This window comes from Phyllostomus hastatus, unplaced genomic scaffold, assembly GCF_019186645.2.
Source record: "Phyllostomus hastatus isolate PE091 unplaced genomic scaffold, TTU_PhHast_1.1 phas_contig_17, whole genome shotgun sequence".
NCBI lineage: Eukaryota > Metazoa > Chordata > Mammalia > Chiroptera > Phyllostomidae > Phyllostomus > Phyllostomus hastatus.
Window position 1 is genome coordinate 32,849,453 of NW_025333664.1, and position 15,802 is coordinate 32,865,254.

General features: G+C 39.5%; 1 protein-coding gene across 1 annotated transcript in view; it reads left to right on the forward strand.

Moving 5' to 3' along the window:
• SPTLC3 (serine palmitoyltransferase long chain base subunit 3) overlaps window positions 1-15,802 on the forward strand; it is a 152,669-nt gene that overhangs the window by 88,772 nt on the left and 48,095 nt on the right. The window contains exons 6-7 of the mRNA XM_045833316.1: window positions 1,815-1,908; window positions 15,620-15,725. Of these exons, the coding sequence (XP_045689272.1) occupies window positions 1,815-1,908; window positions 15,620-15,725 (200 nt within the window). The remainder of the gene's footprint in view (window positions 1-1,814; window positions 1,909-15,619; window positions 15,726-15,802) is intronic.

Consider the following 15,802-nt stretch of genomic DNA (forward strand, 5'->3'; position numbering starts at 1 on the left):
AAATGTTTGATTTCTTGGGTATTGCATATTGCATTGTGATTTTGTATTAGAATGTTCTTGTTCTTAATCAATACATGCTGCAGAACTTCAGGGTGAGGTATTATGAGGTTTATAAGTAATTCTCAAATGTTCACCAAAAAAAATAAACAAATTTGCACACATCAGGAATATAGAATATGCAATGTTTCTGACTCCTGCCTCAAAAACTTAAAACATGTTATGTTTCCAAAATATAAGGAAGAACTCACAGATTCAGGGTGGCCATGAAAGACAAATGGCAACCATAGTTTGTCTCTTCAATTTTGGTATGGTTGAGCAATTTCATAAAGTAAAATTTTTAATTAAAAATGCAAAATCATTTTACAAGCTGTAATTTATAAGCAGTAGATTAATTTGGGATTTTCCACCTGCCTCAGAGTGAATTGCCATTCATATTTTTCCAAATGTAGTATTTTTTAACTGCAAAGCAGTGGTACTGTTGTTATATGGAGATCCATACAGTGAAGAATGAGATTCAGTAATTCCATGTTCTCACCAATGCTGGATGATTTATTGATGATAGCCATTGTGACAGGGGTGAGAAGATGTTTCATTGTGGTTTTAATGTGGTTGTAATGATTAGTGACATTAAGCATCTTTTCATATGTCCATTGACTGTCAATATGTCCTCTTTGAAGGAGTGTCTATTCAGGTCCCTCTGTTACCCATTTTTTAATTAGATTGTTTTGATTTTTTGGTTTAAATTCTTTATAAACTTTTAATATTAACCCCTTATCAGATGTATCATTGGCAAATATGTTCTCCCATTCAGTGGGGTGTCTTCATTTTGTTGATTGTTTCCTTTGCTGTGTAAAAACTTTTCAGTTTGATGTAGCCCCATTTGTTTATTTTTCTTTGGTTTCCCTTTCCTGAGGAGATATATCATTAAAAAAATATTGCTGTGAGAGATGTCCAAGATTTTACTGCCTATGTTTTATTCTAGGATTTTTATTGTTTTGAGTCTAACTTTTAAGTCATTAATCCATTTTTTAGCTTATTCTTGTGTATGGTGTAAGAATGTGGTCTAGTTTCATTTTTTGCACATATCAGTCTAATTTTTCCCAAAACCATTTATTGAATACTACACTATCTTTACCCATTAAATATTTTTGCCTCCTTTGTCAAATATTAATTGAGTGTAAAGGCAAGGGTTTATTTCTGGGCTCTCTGTTCTGTTTCATGGTGATGGAAGGATACCTGACTTGGGGTGGTGAACACACAATACAGTGTACAGATGATGTGTTGTAGAATTGTATACCTGGAACCTATATAATTTTGTTAACCAGTGTCACCCCCAATAAATTCAATAAAAAGGAAAAAAGAATGAGAATTGAAAAATAAGAATTAGAATTTTCCTATAAAAAAGATCCCTGCCTTTCAGAAGAAATACACCAAAATGGTCCCAAATAAGCCATCATGGGATGGAAGGGCCCCAACAAGTCCACAACCCACTCAAAAGTATATCAGTTTTCCTCTCAAACATCAATTCTTTAGACGATAGCTGATGCTTAACCAAGAACTCAAATGACCTTTTCTGCAGAAAATTATATACAAACGACTAAATATGTAGTCCCTTAAAACAATCCCCATCTCAATCATCTAAATGTTATGTAGTATTTTATTCATATAGACACCGGGTTAAACTCTTGAGCTTTTAAAACTGAAGTGGTTTGCAGATCTATGTTTCAAGTCTCAAATATCTTCCTGCTTCCACATGTTGTTCCTCCTTAATTTTATTTATTGATGTGTGTTTTGCATGCTTATTTTCTTAACAGGGATGCCTCATTTTAAGTGATGAATTAAACCATGCATCTCTCGTGCTTGGAGCCAGACTCTCAGGTGCAACCATAAGGATTTTCAAACACAACAGTGAGTATCAATGTATTTGTCCAGCATGTACTGCTTGTTTCTAGAAGAAAGCAAAAATGACTGTTGGGGCTTTGTTCTTGCTCTTCAAACTGAGAGCTTGGCCTAGTGAAACACAATTATGTTTATATTCACTACTGATTTGTTAACCTCTGCTGACCCAGAACAAATGGTTGAAGTGCATTAAACACTCAGATTGTTAAGTGCAACCCAAACACATTAGTGTTAATGTTATTAGTGGTCTTGCAATATGGTCTCTGAAGATCTGACTGATCTCTTAGAACTACCATTTAATTATCACAAGTGTTACAACTCTTCCTTTTCTATTACTTGCCTTTGGAAAATATGAAGACTTAAGTTGCATGTCATAGTCAAGTAAAAAGAGATCTTCCTTAGCATAATGCTTCTTTTCACTACCCTGTCCACCATATGCTCAGACATCCCCCCACACACAAGCAGTCTATTCAACTGTATTAAAATGCTCTTTCAGGCTCTGAGCTGTATGGTTGGATTGTAAGGAGGAGGCAGAGGCTATTTACCCTTAAAGACTTGATGGTACAACATGGTAAATATTAGGGAATACTTTTAAAACAGGTGGTGGGGGACAACTGTGTTCTATTGTCTAGCTGTGCCTCTGACTTGTCGCATCACCTTGTGTAAATCCTTTCACCATTCCTTTACTCAGTTTTATTATCTGTAAAATAAGAGTGTTGAACTCTCTGATGTGCAAGGATCTTCTTGGTTCATTTTCTCATTGTAATTCTTCATTACTATCATCAAAATTCTCCTTTCTGTGTGTGCACATGTGCACACACACATACAAACACATACACTCTTGTTTCCTCTCTCTTCTTTTTCTCCAGCTTTCTCTCTTGATTTCCTTTCCTTTCTATGTTTTCTTTTCCTCTCTCTTGGCACTACTATCTATGCTTCAAGGGAGTAACAAAGACTAAAGTGAGAGGAAGAAAAGTGACAGAGAACTGAGAGGAATTGTTCCAGTTGTTATGCCCACTTCACAAGAATCTCAATCAAAGAATAATTGTCACATGGGAAGAAAATCAAATGAATGGGGGAGTTTTAAAGTGAATCTACTTTCTAAATTGTAGATTTTTCCTAATTAAAAAAACTCCTGCTGTCACCAAATGGGGCAAAGTCTTGCCATGACTTGCTGAACCACCTTCAGCAGCTGTGTAAATATGAATACTCTGGAGTGGAGTTCAGAACCAAATCCTCCGGAAGAACTAGACTTCAGGTGTCTCAGACCTAGCTCAATTATGACAGCCAGCTCAGTGTTAATTCAAAATATGTTGACTCCATTTCTTAATTTTGCATGAAACACTTGATCTTGGCTAGTCTATAAGTTACATTCCTCCAGTCCTGTTTTGTTTACCATTGATTGTCACATCTAGACCCCAATTATTTTGACAATGTTGGGAATTCATGTTTGGAGTAAACATTTCATGTGTTCAAGAAAGGAATTTATTAAGAGAATGGAATTTATTAAGAGACCACAGAAAATGCTTTAGTATTAGCAAAATTATACTATATTCTTTTGGCTCTTTGGCATGACAAATGATTGGTGATCAAAGATTTCATCCACTTGGGGAAAGATAAAGCATAGTTGACAGTTATTCAACCGTAGTTCTATCCATGGGTATGGTTAAATGTAATAATCTTATTCTTGGAAGCAGACATATTCAGTTGTGATCTATAAGGAACAAATAAAGCAGATCATGGTCAGGATTAACCTGTCATTTCTTCACTCCATTCTACTGAGGGCAGTGGCTCATGACCCTAGTTTCACAATAGAGGTGTCTAGGGATCATCTATAAAAGATCAATGACAGGACCCACCTCCAGATAAATAAAATCCAAACATCTCTGTTGGAATCAAGGCAGCTGAATTTTTGCAGAACTCTCCCATATGATTGTGATGCACAGTGAGGACTATAAACCTTAGAATCTTATTTTCTAACCTCCTTTTGTTTAGGCTGACCCTGGATCTTGCCAGTGCATCCTGGGATGTATCACCACACACACACATTGCCATGTTAATAACTATCATCACTCTTCCTCTCACCATGGCTACTGCTGTTAGCACTCCTGGTCTACAGTTGATAAAGGGGGTCAAAAATACAGAGAAAGTTTTCCAAGCCAAAATTTGTTGAATACTTATTCTGATTCAATCACTGTATTCAGCCTTTAGAGGATATAAAAATGATAAGGTAATATCTTAGCTATGTGAGAGTTTACAATCTAGTAGGAGAAACAGATATGTATGAAAGTAACTGTATTATGGTTTAAAGCAAATAACAATAAGGCCATGGGGATATCAGGATAAGAGTACAGGCTTTGGCCAATACACCCACTAGAATAGCTAAAGTAAGAAAAGATGATACCACCAAATGTTGGCAAAAATATGGAGAAACTAGAACTCTCATCCATTGCTGAAAGATAAAACAGTACAACTTCTTTGCAAAACTCAATGGCAAAGTCTTATAAAGCTAAATATATTTGTGTACTATGACCCAGAAATTCCATGCCTTGGAATTTCCAAGTGAAATGAAAGCATATGTCAACAAAAAGACTTGTACAGAACATTCATAACAGCTCTATAATAGCCCTAAACTGGAAACAAGCCAAACATTTATCAATAAGAGAATGGAAAAAATTATGTTTTATTAATATAATAGAATATGACTCTATAATAAAAAGGAATAAACTACAAATACATACAACATGTATGACTCTAAAGAAATATTGTACAATAAAAAAAATAGACACAAAAGAGTACATACTGTACAAGTTTGTTTATAGGAAATTTAAAAACAGACTAAATTAACCTATGACACTAGAAATCAAAACAATGCTTGCCTCTTATTGTGGGGGAGGAAACTGATGAGCGAAGGCATAAAGAAACTGCTGTGATAGAGATGCTTGATATTTTAATAAGGGTCATGCTTACAATCTTATTAAAATTCATTGAATTGTACACAACATCTGTATATTTCCTTGTAAGTAAATTGTCCTAAAAATATAATGATCATACAACATATAGAAATTTAAAACCATTGATTTGGTATTTAAACAAGTATAGGTTTTGACCCAAGCATTTGTGTTCTTGTTCTAGAGCTTGTTAGCATGTTGTCCTAGGCAAAGTACTTGACTGCCTTGGATCTCAATTTACATATTCCAAAAATGAGAATAATTACAATACTTGATTCCTGATATGTTGGAGGAAGCATATAAAGTGCTTATTTAGCACAGTGCCTGGTAATGGAAACTCCTGAATTTTTTGTACCTGCTGGGTTATTATAATTATTATCCTCATCATTTGCATCACCAGTACCACTAAAGAACAATAGAAAATATTATGGTGACTCAGAACAATGTAGGGGTCATTTTATTTGGGGGATTGCATGACATGAATAGTATTTTCCTTAGACTTTGAAAGATTAAGAGAATTTTAATCAGGAATGAGAGAACGGATGTTTCAATCAGAACGTAATCTGGAGTTTGAGAAGAACATCAAGACTTCCAGTGAGACCTGACTATAGGGCTGAACTACTGGAGAAGAGCCTAAAAAATAAGGCCTTGGATAGTTAGTGTAGAACTGCTACAATGTATAAATAAGCTAAGATGTATGTACTCCAAGAAGCAACAAAGATTACCTGGGCAGTCGGCTTTATGTTATTCTGTTCCCTAGGTGAACTGGCTTTTTGCTCAAAGTATTTGGCAGTCTTCTCATATGTTCAGTGGAGATGAAACTCAATGTACAAGTTTTGGGTTAAATTAAATCTTTAAACAGCAACAGATGGAAAAGACCATTTACTTATGGATTGTAAAGATTGGCTGTCCTAATAGCAGTACTGTTACAACTTCTCTCTCCTACATTTGTTGTTGTTTGAAATTCAGCCTAAATTCTATTATTCACTGGTATTGGAGAGTCTGTAGAGATGATGATGATGATGATAGTTACAGATATCTATATGTCAGCAAGATAGGCAGGTGGACATATATATATGCACACATACCCAACTGGACGACTAAGTGAAAGCTTTATCTATTATTAACCAAGCATCTCTACCCTCCAGCTTGGGTAGCAATCCTCCAAGATGCCACCAGTGATCCACCACCTCCTGGTATTTATGATTTTGTGCAGTCCCCTGCTGCATTGTCTCAGGATTGGTTTGTGTGATCAGAAGAATATAGCAGAAGAGATGATATGTCATTCTTAATATTATGTTTTAAAGACATTATGGCTTCTGCCTCTCCTTTCTTGGATCACTTATAAGGATGTTGCAGAAGTTTCTTAAGCCACAATACCCAGTAAATGTCCCCAAATTCCTGACCTGCAAAATCTGAAAGATAATAAGCGTTTGTTGTTTTAAACCTCTAAGTTCTGCGATAATTTGTTACATAACAATAGATAATTTATATACTTCTCTGGCCACTGTTGCTGAGGCAGAAGTGGAACACCTGAGCATGACTTTCTACTTCCCCCTTCTTGGAATCTAGAATAAATAGCTCATTCTAAAATGAATGGTTCAGCCAAGCCTGAGTCTTTCAACCCAACTCCTTTATCCACTTGCTCCCTGGCAAAAAAGCTAAAATAAAACAAATTGGAACAGAACCATTCTTGGTCTACATGGGACAAGAAACTCAAGAGCCTGCAGCACAAAGGTCAGGAAGTGAAATAAGGTTTGTCTACTGCTTCCTGAGACAAAGTTTCCTGTGGCCAAAAATCAGGCTTTGACTCACCATGTTAGCCACCCCCTTTCTGGGAGGAGTGAGGCAGAGGTGGCTCAAAGTAGTTCTTTTGCTATTGGTGAAAGCTGAAATATGAAGACAAGGGATAATCATCACCCACCTTCCAGTTCTACAAATAGTCATCAAAAATATAGCTCTTATCTGTGGATGTATGGAGTGGATGCCATCAATGTGAACATGTCAGTGCAGGTTATTTCCACATTGTATTCAAACACAAATACAAAATACAATTAATTTAGCAAAACCATATAATGGGAAAATATTTTAAGCAGAGCCCTACAAAGCAATTTTATTTTAAATATTTAAATAAACTGATGAAGCTCAGCCACATACTGAGTCTTTCCATTCATAACTACTACTCAGAAATTGCTTCAGTTCAACCTGCTGTTCCTGATCTAGCCCATGACACCCTATGCAGCTATGTTTATTATCTTGTCCTTTAGATTCCAACCTCAGGAAAAAAATTCCAGTAAAATTACACCCAAAGGAAAACGCAGTAACTATATCAAGGAGAAATCAGATAGCATCTTGACAAATGGTAAAAACCAATGTCATCATTGAGGGGCAGAATAACATTGTGAGTCTTTATATGTGATACCCTGAGAAAGACTCAGTATCACTTACATAGTATTCAGATCAAAATGCTGAATTTTATGATTAGACAATCCAAAGTAGGAATGTTCTACCTTAAAAAATAAAATAGGGATGTATCCTCTAAACATGTGAATGCCATAAGATACACAGAAAAGCTGAGGAGATGGTCCAGATTAAAGAAAACTCAATAGCCATGGCAATTAAGTATAATACATGATCCTAGACTGACTTCAGAAGGAGACAGAGAAATGTTATAAAGGCCATTACTGGGCCAAATTACAACATTATAATATGGACAGTAGGTTAGTAATACTAGATAAGAGTAGTGTACCAATGTTAAATATACTGAAGTGGATAACCACACTGTAGTCCAGGGCAGACAAACTATGGCCTGTGAGCCCAGAATAGTTGTTACATTTTTGAAGTGTTGTATAAAGAATAAAGAAGAATGTGTTACAGAGACCATATGTGGTCCACAAAGCCTAAAATATTACTTGCTATATGGCTTTGTATGGAAAAATTTTGCTGACCCCTGCTGGATTCTTGTAATAGAATGCCCTCATTCTTAGGGAAGACACACTACAGTGTTTAGGAGTAAAGGCCTTGGTTTATGCAATTTAGTCCAAATTCAGGTAAAAAATGTGAAAAACAATGTACACACACACATATTTATACGCAGAGATAGATGACAAATTGATGATAGGTAAATGATAGGATGATAAAGCAAATGATAAAAAGTGTTAATAGATGACTCTAAGAGTATATATGCATTCTTTGTAGTATTCTTATTCTTTTAAGTTTAAAATTATTTCCATATAAAATTTTGTTGTAAATTCTTAGTTCTTTGCTAAAATTATAACTTGAGTTTAATATTATCTTCTAAGTTTACAAAGCTCTTAAAACATTCAATAATGTATGCCTCATGCCCTCCCTTTGTACTTCCAGAAAATAGATAATATTTATAATGAATGTGACCTGTGGTTATTTTATACCAGCAACTAGCGCTTATTGAGAATGTACTCTGGGCCAGATGCTGAGGTAATGGCTTTCTCTCATGTACTTATTTAACCCTGTGGACAAACCAATGATGTAAGTACTAGTTTAAAAATGAAAAGATCTAGGATTAGGGATATTAAACCCTGAGGATCATACAGTGCTCAGTGGTGATGCCTGGAACTGCCTGTAAAAATTCTGGCCTTCCCAGCTAATGAGGAACTGTGTGCGGCAAGGGTCAGAAGTCTGTCATCTAATCCATGAAACTATTAGATATGAAATGCTGTTACTCTTTTGCTTCTGTGGCAGGTAAAATAATGACCCCAAAAGATTCCTACATCCTAATCCCCAGAACCTTTGGATATATTATGGGCCAAAGGGGAATTGAGGTTGCTACTCTGCTAACCTTAAGGTAAAGAGATTATCTGCATGGGTCCAGTGGAAAAGGGAAGAAGAATGTCAGAGATGCAATATGAGAGAGACTTTAATGGCTGGCTTTGGAGATGGAAGGAAGAGAGCCACAAGCCAAGGAATGCCAGAAGCCTCTAAAATAGGAGTGTCTGATTCATTTTCACCAGGGGCCATATCAACCTCAGTTGCCTTCAAAGGGCCAAATGTACTTTTAGGACTGTATAAATGTAACTACTCCTTAACTAGGGGCAAGGAACTCGGTGCTGCCACTGGGTAGAAACAAGGTGCCAGGCCAGGTAAAACAAGGTGGAGGGCCAGATTCAGCCTGTGGGCCTAATGTTTGCCACCTGTACTCTAAAAGTTGCAAGAAAACAAGTTATCTTTCAGAACTTCCAGAAAGGAAAGCAGCCCAGCCTGTGGCCTTGATTTTAGCCCAGGAAGACCCATTTCAGATTTCTGGCCTTCAGAGCTGTAAGATAATAAATCTGTGTTGTTGCCCCAGCCAGTGTGGGTTAGTTGCTTGGGCATCATCCCACAAACCAAAAAGTCACCAGTTCAATTCCCAGTCAGGGCATATACGTGGGTTGCAGGTTCAGTGCCCTATAAAAGGCAGCCAGTTGATGTTTCTCTCTCATCAATATTTCACTCCTTCTCTTTCTCCCTCCCTTCCCCTGTCTCTCTCTCTTAAAAAAAAAGAAGTTATTTTTAAGCCACTAAATTTGTGCTAATTTCTTACAGCAGCAATAGAAAACTAATACTCTTTCATCCTCAGATACACAAAGCCTGTTCCCACTCACATATGTGCTTAATAGGACTTTTACGCATGAGCATACTTTCACTACTGCTGCATTTACACCACAAAAACAGCCACTTTTGACAGCAGGGGTACCTCCAGGGTTCTTACCTCCAGACTTGTTACTTAAGAAGTTAGGAAGTTAGAGTGTATATGGAGGGGAAAGAATTAAATTGAGTTACAAAATGTATGGAGTCAGTGGCTGCTGGCTCTCTTTCCTGCTCTGCTAGAGCTGGGAAATACTAAATACCTCAGTAAACAACAATGCTTGAATCCACAATATGCATCCACACAGATCAGAATGATAAAGTGGAGATTATGTAAGGATCTGCAGAGGTGAAAATTTGCCTTCCTGTGTGTGTATGAGGTAGGCAACCAGCCCAGAGAGAAGTTAATAACTTGAGAGACGTGTTCTTAAGGATCGTCACCTAAACCAGAATGACATTCTCAAATGCCAGGATCATGGAGTTTCATACACCTCTACACATTCTGCTCCCCTGGACTTTTGTCCACTTTGTGTCCTTTGCTTACACCCTAAGATACACCCTTATCTTTTGGAAGAGAGGGAGTTCTATTTCATGGAATCAGTACCAGCAGATAACTTGTTATTTAGAGCCTCTCTAAATAAATCAAAATTCTGAACCCTTGAATTCTGAAATTCTGCATCAGAAAAATATACCTAAGGTTCATTTAATCAGACCACCATAATAAACTGAGTCCTTTGTAAACAGGCTTGACCAAGTTATTCATCATTTCTCTTTCTTTATTTCCCACAAAACTTCTGAGATGAAACAAAATCAGAACAATTAAAAGCTACTCTTTAAGAACTCAGAAGTGCATTTTTAGCAGTGATAAATTCAAAATTGGGTACCAGAACCCTTTATCACCCTGGATTAGTTCTCCTGGATAGAGAATGTGTTACAGAACAGACCGGGGGTGGGGAGGGGGGACAATTATTGGCCCACCCAGGGATGCCAAAAACTGTTGCAGAATAAGGGGCCAAAGGGGGTACTCCGATAATACTATTACCTACCAAAAAGAACCCCCCACCCAGGTTTTATTGCCTGTCACCAATAGGAAAGACATCTCTCAATGCCAGAGATTTGTGAAAAGGAAAGGCAATGTTTATTTAAAGCTATACAAATTAAAGTAGTGACCTAATATGCTTATTAAAATATCAAAGTCCTTTTTGGATACCCTCAGACTCCCACAGTACTTCCTTCTCTCTCTGCCCTAATTCAGGGTACCATAACTCTGGAAAAGAAGCAAACTTCCGTGTTTCAGGCCACAGGCACCATAAGCTGTGTCACTGTCCAGGCAGGATCTCTAATGAATCCAAAGCCATGTGGCACCTTCTCATGGCCTACTGGCACGAGTTCTTTCGCCCTTCTTCCAGGCAAAGTCTCTCCTGCTTCCCAGGCCACGAGGTCAAAGGGAGCACCCCAAAGCCACATGGTGCTCTTCTACCAAAGTTATGGGGGTTTGCACTCTGGTGAAACCTCATGGTTCCCTTTTCACCTAAGCTGCAGGGAGGGGGTCCCCACTCTGGCAAACCCACATGGTACTCTCCCCTCAATGGCTGTGATGTCTGGGTTTAAATCCCCATGCCAATCTTCCTCTGTGCCCCCATTTCCGACTCCTCCTACAATCAGTTACATCTGCCAGCATTCCTGTATTATTCCAAGTTTACTGGGCTGCCATCGTGAGTCTAGGCAGCTGGGGCCCCATGTCATGGAGCCAATCTTCTCCAAGCTCTCATGCAGGTGCTGTAACTCGGGGACCTGCCCCCCAGTTACATCTTGAGGGGAAGTTCCTTCCATCCCCCTGGCTCAGAGCATGGCCAGAGCTATTTAACATATCTATGCAACCATTTAAAGGTTATAGATATGCTAAATGATCATGCCATGGATTAGCTGTAAAGCTGTTGCTGTACAAAACAGCCCTGCGTGTTCTTGCTCCATGTGTCCCTTCCCCCAACTCACACCTGAGGGGGAAAGGGGTCAGGACATCCTAATATTTCCTAGACACCTTGAGTTCTGAACCCCATTTCAAATCCCTATTCGGGGCCCCCTCTTGGCTGCACCCTGTATCAAATGTATACAATTACTGAGATCATAATGGCCATTTATTCAGTATTTGCTGCTGCCAGGAAATACATTAAACCCTGTACATAATTCATTCACTTAATTTTAACAAAAACACAGATTCGTAGTTCTCTTCATTATTCGCACTTATTAAGAGAAAACTGATCATCAAATTGATTAAATGGCCCACTCAAGGTCATACAGATGATAAATGATGAAAGTCAAAATCCAAACTCAAGTCTGTTTCTCTCATCTTGGTTCATTTCTCCCAGTTGCTTATTCAGGAAGAGATCTCAGGAAGCACCAGCAGGTGAGCAGGGAATGGAGACAAAGAAGCAAAGGCAGTCAGTAAAGAGCACGTTGTCTAGCAAGTTACCACAATAGACTGTGGAGCTCAATTCTACTAGGAAACTCTGGGAAGCCATGTAGGTGTATCTGTGTTATCCCATTTTAGGGTAAGGGAGCTGGAGTATTTATCCACCAATTCACATTTGTGGTTGATTGAGGGCTATCCCCACTCAGGCCTAGTTTGCTTTCATAGCCTGGAAAAAAAGTTCTTGGACCAAGAATGGCCTATGTTTTCAATAAGGAGCTGGGCTGAGGGATATAGGCAGGATATGCACAGCACTTGCTAAAGCTCTTATCCACTAGCTAACTCCAGCTACTGCCAGGCCATGTGCAGGACCCAGAGGGCTGTGGGTCCTTGTAAAAATCAGTCTTGGGTGATGGCATATCCTGTTAGTAGCCTGATTTTCAACCCAGAATGCTGAAGTTTGACTTCTGAATTCCTCAGTGCTGAGAATAGCTCCTTGGATTTTCTACTATGGGCGGCTTTAATGAAATAGCCATTCCTTAGTTAGCTTTTGTGACTCATTTGGTGGCACAAAACATACTCCAGCCTTTGCACACCCTAAGCTAAGGCATTGGCTCCAACCAGGGATCAAGGTTGATTTCCATTAGGATTTTAGTGTATTGGAGGAAATAGGCCAGAGCCCCTTAGGGTACTTGTCTGGCTTTGGTAAACACAAACTCTGGGCTGAGTGTATTAACACTGTGAGCATGCCAGGACCTCAGACCCTTGGGTAAGATTTGACTCTCTGGAAAGGTCAACATCTTCTGTTAGACATTTGGCTATATCAAGACTGAGTAATTTTTCCCCCTGAATGTGCTTATTTTACTGGCAAATGCATATGATCTAGATTCTAGAGCAATGTTGTTCCTCAGACTTTGATGTACACAGGAGTCACTGAGGATCTTGTTAAAATGCAGACTCTGTAGATCTGGGCTGAGGCCTGAGTTTCTGAAATTCTCACAAGTTTCCAGGTGACACTGATGCTGTTGGCGCAGGACCACACAGGAAACAGCAAGGCTGTAGGCCGTCTCCATCCTCAAGTGAGCCACAAAGGGCTTCTTGAGCTAGCCTTGGAGAGGAGAAGTAGTCTTTTCAGCTAAGAGAGTTGCCATGAGGTCAGTGGACCGGGCAGGCCAGAAATTTGGAGTGGTTTAAAAAAAAGGTGGAGAAGAAGAACCAAGACTCTCCCTAAAGGCATTTAAAGTCCAAGAGGAGGAAGAACAAAGGGTGAAGTGTTAGTGAGAAAACTCTGAGTTTCATCTGCACCACAAGGGCTCACGAGTGTTGCGCGTGGGTCACTGGCCAGCAGTGATCATGGAACGCTGTGGATGGCTCGACGATAAACACGCGAGAAAAAACACACATGCACAGAGACAGACTAGTTTCTGTGGGGAAGTAGGGACGAAATGGCCACCCCCCCTAGCGGGGAGCGCGCCAATTTACAGTCCATACCTGCTTTTATTGGGCTCATTCTGCATAATAATTCAGGTAAAGTACAGTACTCATTAAGGGGAAGTAAGGAACCATAGAAAACAAAGAACTCTGCCGGTCTATTGAGTTGGGGGTCAAAGAGCTGTAAGACTGAGGAACAAATTAACTTCCTCCTAAGACCCTTCTCATTCAACTGAGAGCATTCTAAACAAAGAAGGTTTCACAGTAATTTACATGTTCTTTCTTAGGCCTGATCACCCTGGGGAATCCGCACTTCTCAGTACCGAGCTGCACCACCCTGTCATTGTTTCAGGCTTAGGTGGAGCACGGAAACCAAGGCAACCAAGAGATAAGGAGATTTTCTCCCAGATGGTGAGAACTCAGGCTATGTCAAAGCCGAGGAGCGAGGTTCCATCACCCCCTTTTGCAGCAGCCCCCCAAGTCCCTCTTTTGGGGGGCCTCCCAAAGTGATCGTGCCTGTCTTAGGTCGTTCCCCCCTTGGGGAATCTTACCCGTCTTTGGCTAACCGACCAAGCTTTTTGGGGTTCAGTTATGAATAAAGCAGCAGAAGCAGCATTCCTGCCAGGGAGATAAGCTTTTGTCTCCTTGCTGGCTTACGGTTCCAAGGGCGTTCCCTTAGCCTTAGCCTAGGCGGGGGTTTCAGCTTCTGATACCAGTCAGGGCGGTTCCCAACACCATTGTGAACGTGGTTAACTCAAATGTACTTGATTAATTTAAAAATGCCACTGGTACCTCTATAATTTTAATTCAAAGAAATACTTGTGGCCTCATTGGGGATAGCAGAGTGGCAGTGTGGAAAAGTAAATGTGCCCACTGAGGCATTCACCCAGCTGTGGGGGTAACCCTCAAGCAGATCCAACCACAGACTGGGGACTACCAGACAAAGTTGAAGGGCTTTCCACTGAGAACTACAACCTCAGCTAGCGAGCCTAGACCCGTGATGAATCTATAAATACCTGCCTCATGAGAGCATGTATGCAGTTGCTAAAACCAATATTGGCTGTGCTGTTTTAGGCTTATCTTTGCTACATTTCTCTTGGCGAGTATTCTAAATGGGATCTCTGATGCCCAGTGACCATTATATAATAGTCAAGTCAGCAAGCAGTTCGGTAGCATCCCTATCTTTTCAAATTAAGATTGGATTCTAGTTCTAAAAGACTTCAGTCTTAGATTCTAAAAAAAAAGGGAAAGCTTGGGGAGTACAAAGAAATACAGTAGAAATATGAGTAGAAAAATATGCAGGTTTGCAGGTAAAACACACACACACACAGCTGGGTTGGTGGACAAATCTCTCCCATTCAAAGCCCAGTCATCTACTCTGACTAGAGATAAATGAAAAGTCACTATTAATTATATTTGACACCAAAGTTGAGATAAATCTAGCAGGCATTCATTCTTGCTCATTCTACATCACTGTGGAGAATAAGAAGAGACAGTGGCTCCCACACAAAAGGTGGTGGTCACAAATGTGGGTCATGGTAGACTGCATAGGTTTCAATCCTGGCTCTCTGCTGCTTCCGATCACAGACCTCAGGCAACCTGCCACACCCTTCTAGGCCTCAGTTTTCTGAACCATAAAATGCAGATACCTCCTCCTTAGGGTCTTTGAGAGGAGTAAATGAGTTATTACAAAGAATGTGCTTAGAAGGAATGCAGATAGGGCTCAATAATTCTAAGCTATTATTAATGTGTCCAGAAGTCTCCAAATATTTTGCAAAGTTGTCCTACTGCCCTTAAGCGTTGACAGCTCTGAAGTTGGGGGATTCCAAAAGTAAAAGTCCCAAAGTATAGGAAGTGAGACAGCTACCAGCGATGCTGCCACTCCACACAAACTCAGCTAGACATTAACATGCTCATGTCTTAAAAACTAGTGTTAGTTAATTTTACCTCTCATGGTTCATGTTAACCTGGCTGGAAACCTTATGCCTAAGAGATATTTCATGTAGAATTTCAGCCTCTCCTAAGGCAGGAAAGGAAAGCCTTTTAAGAGCCTATGAAGCCGTGTGCCTCCAGCAGAGGTTTATTCTCTCTGTTACAGAAACCCAATTAGTCACCTTGTCAGAGTTCAATTTTACTAAAAAAGGGACCCCTGTGTCCCCCCAAGTGTTCTCTGATTCTAACTTTGCTTTCTAAAAGTTCAGGTCTCAGCCTGACTCTAAAAAATCTGGTGCCTCCCCAAAAATGATAATAGGGGAGGAAGAAAACCCCTTTCATGACTCAGGGATTTGTTTTTTTGTTCTTGTTTTTGTTTTTGTATTATTTAAAGACATGCAAAGCCTAGAGAAGCTCCTGAGAGATGCTGTAATCTACGGCCAGCCTCGAACCCACAGAGCTTGGAAAAAGATTCTCATCCTGGTGGAGGGCGTCTACAGGTATGTAAATAACCAGAGACATTTGAATACTCTGAAGCCCACAGCAAGCTGGCAAATGGAAAAAGGCTGAACTCTCC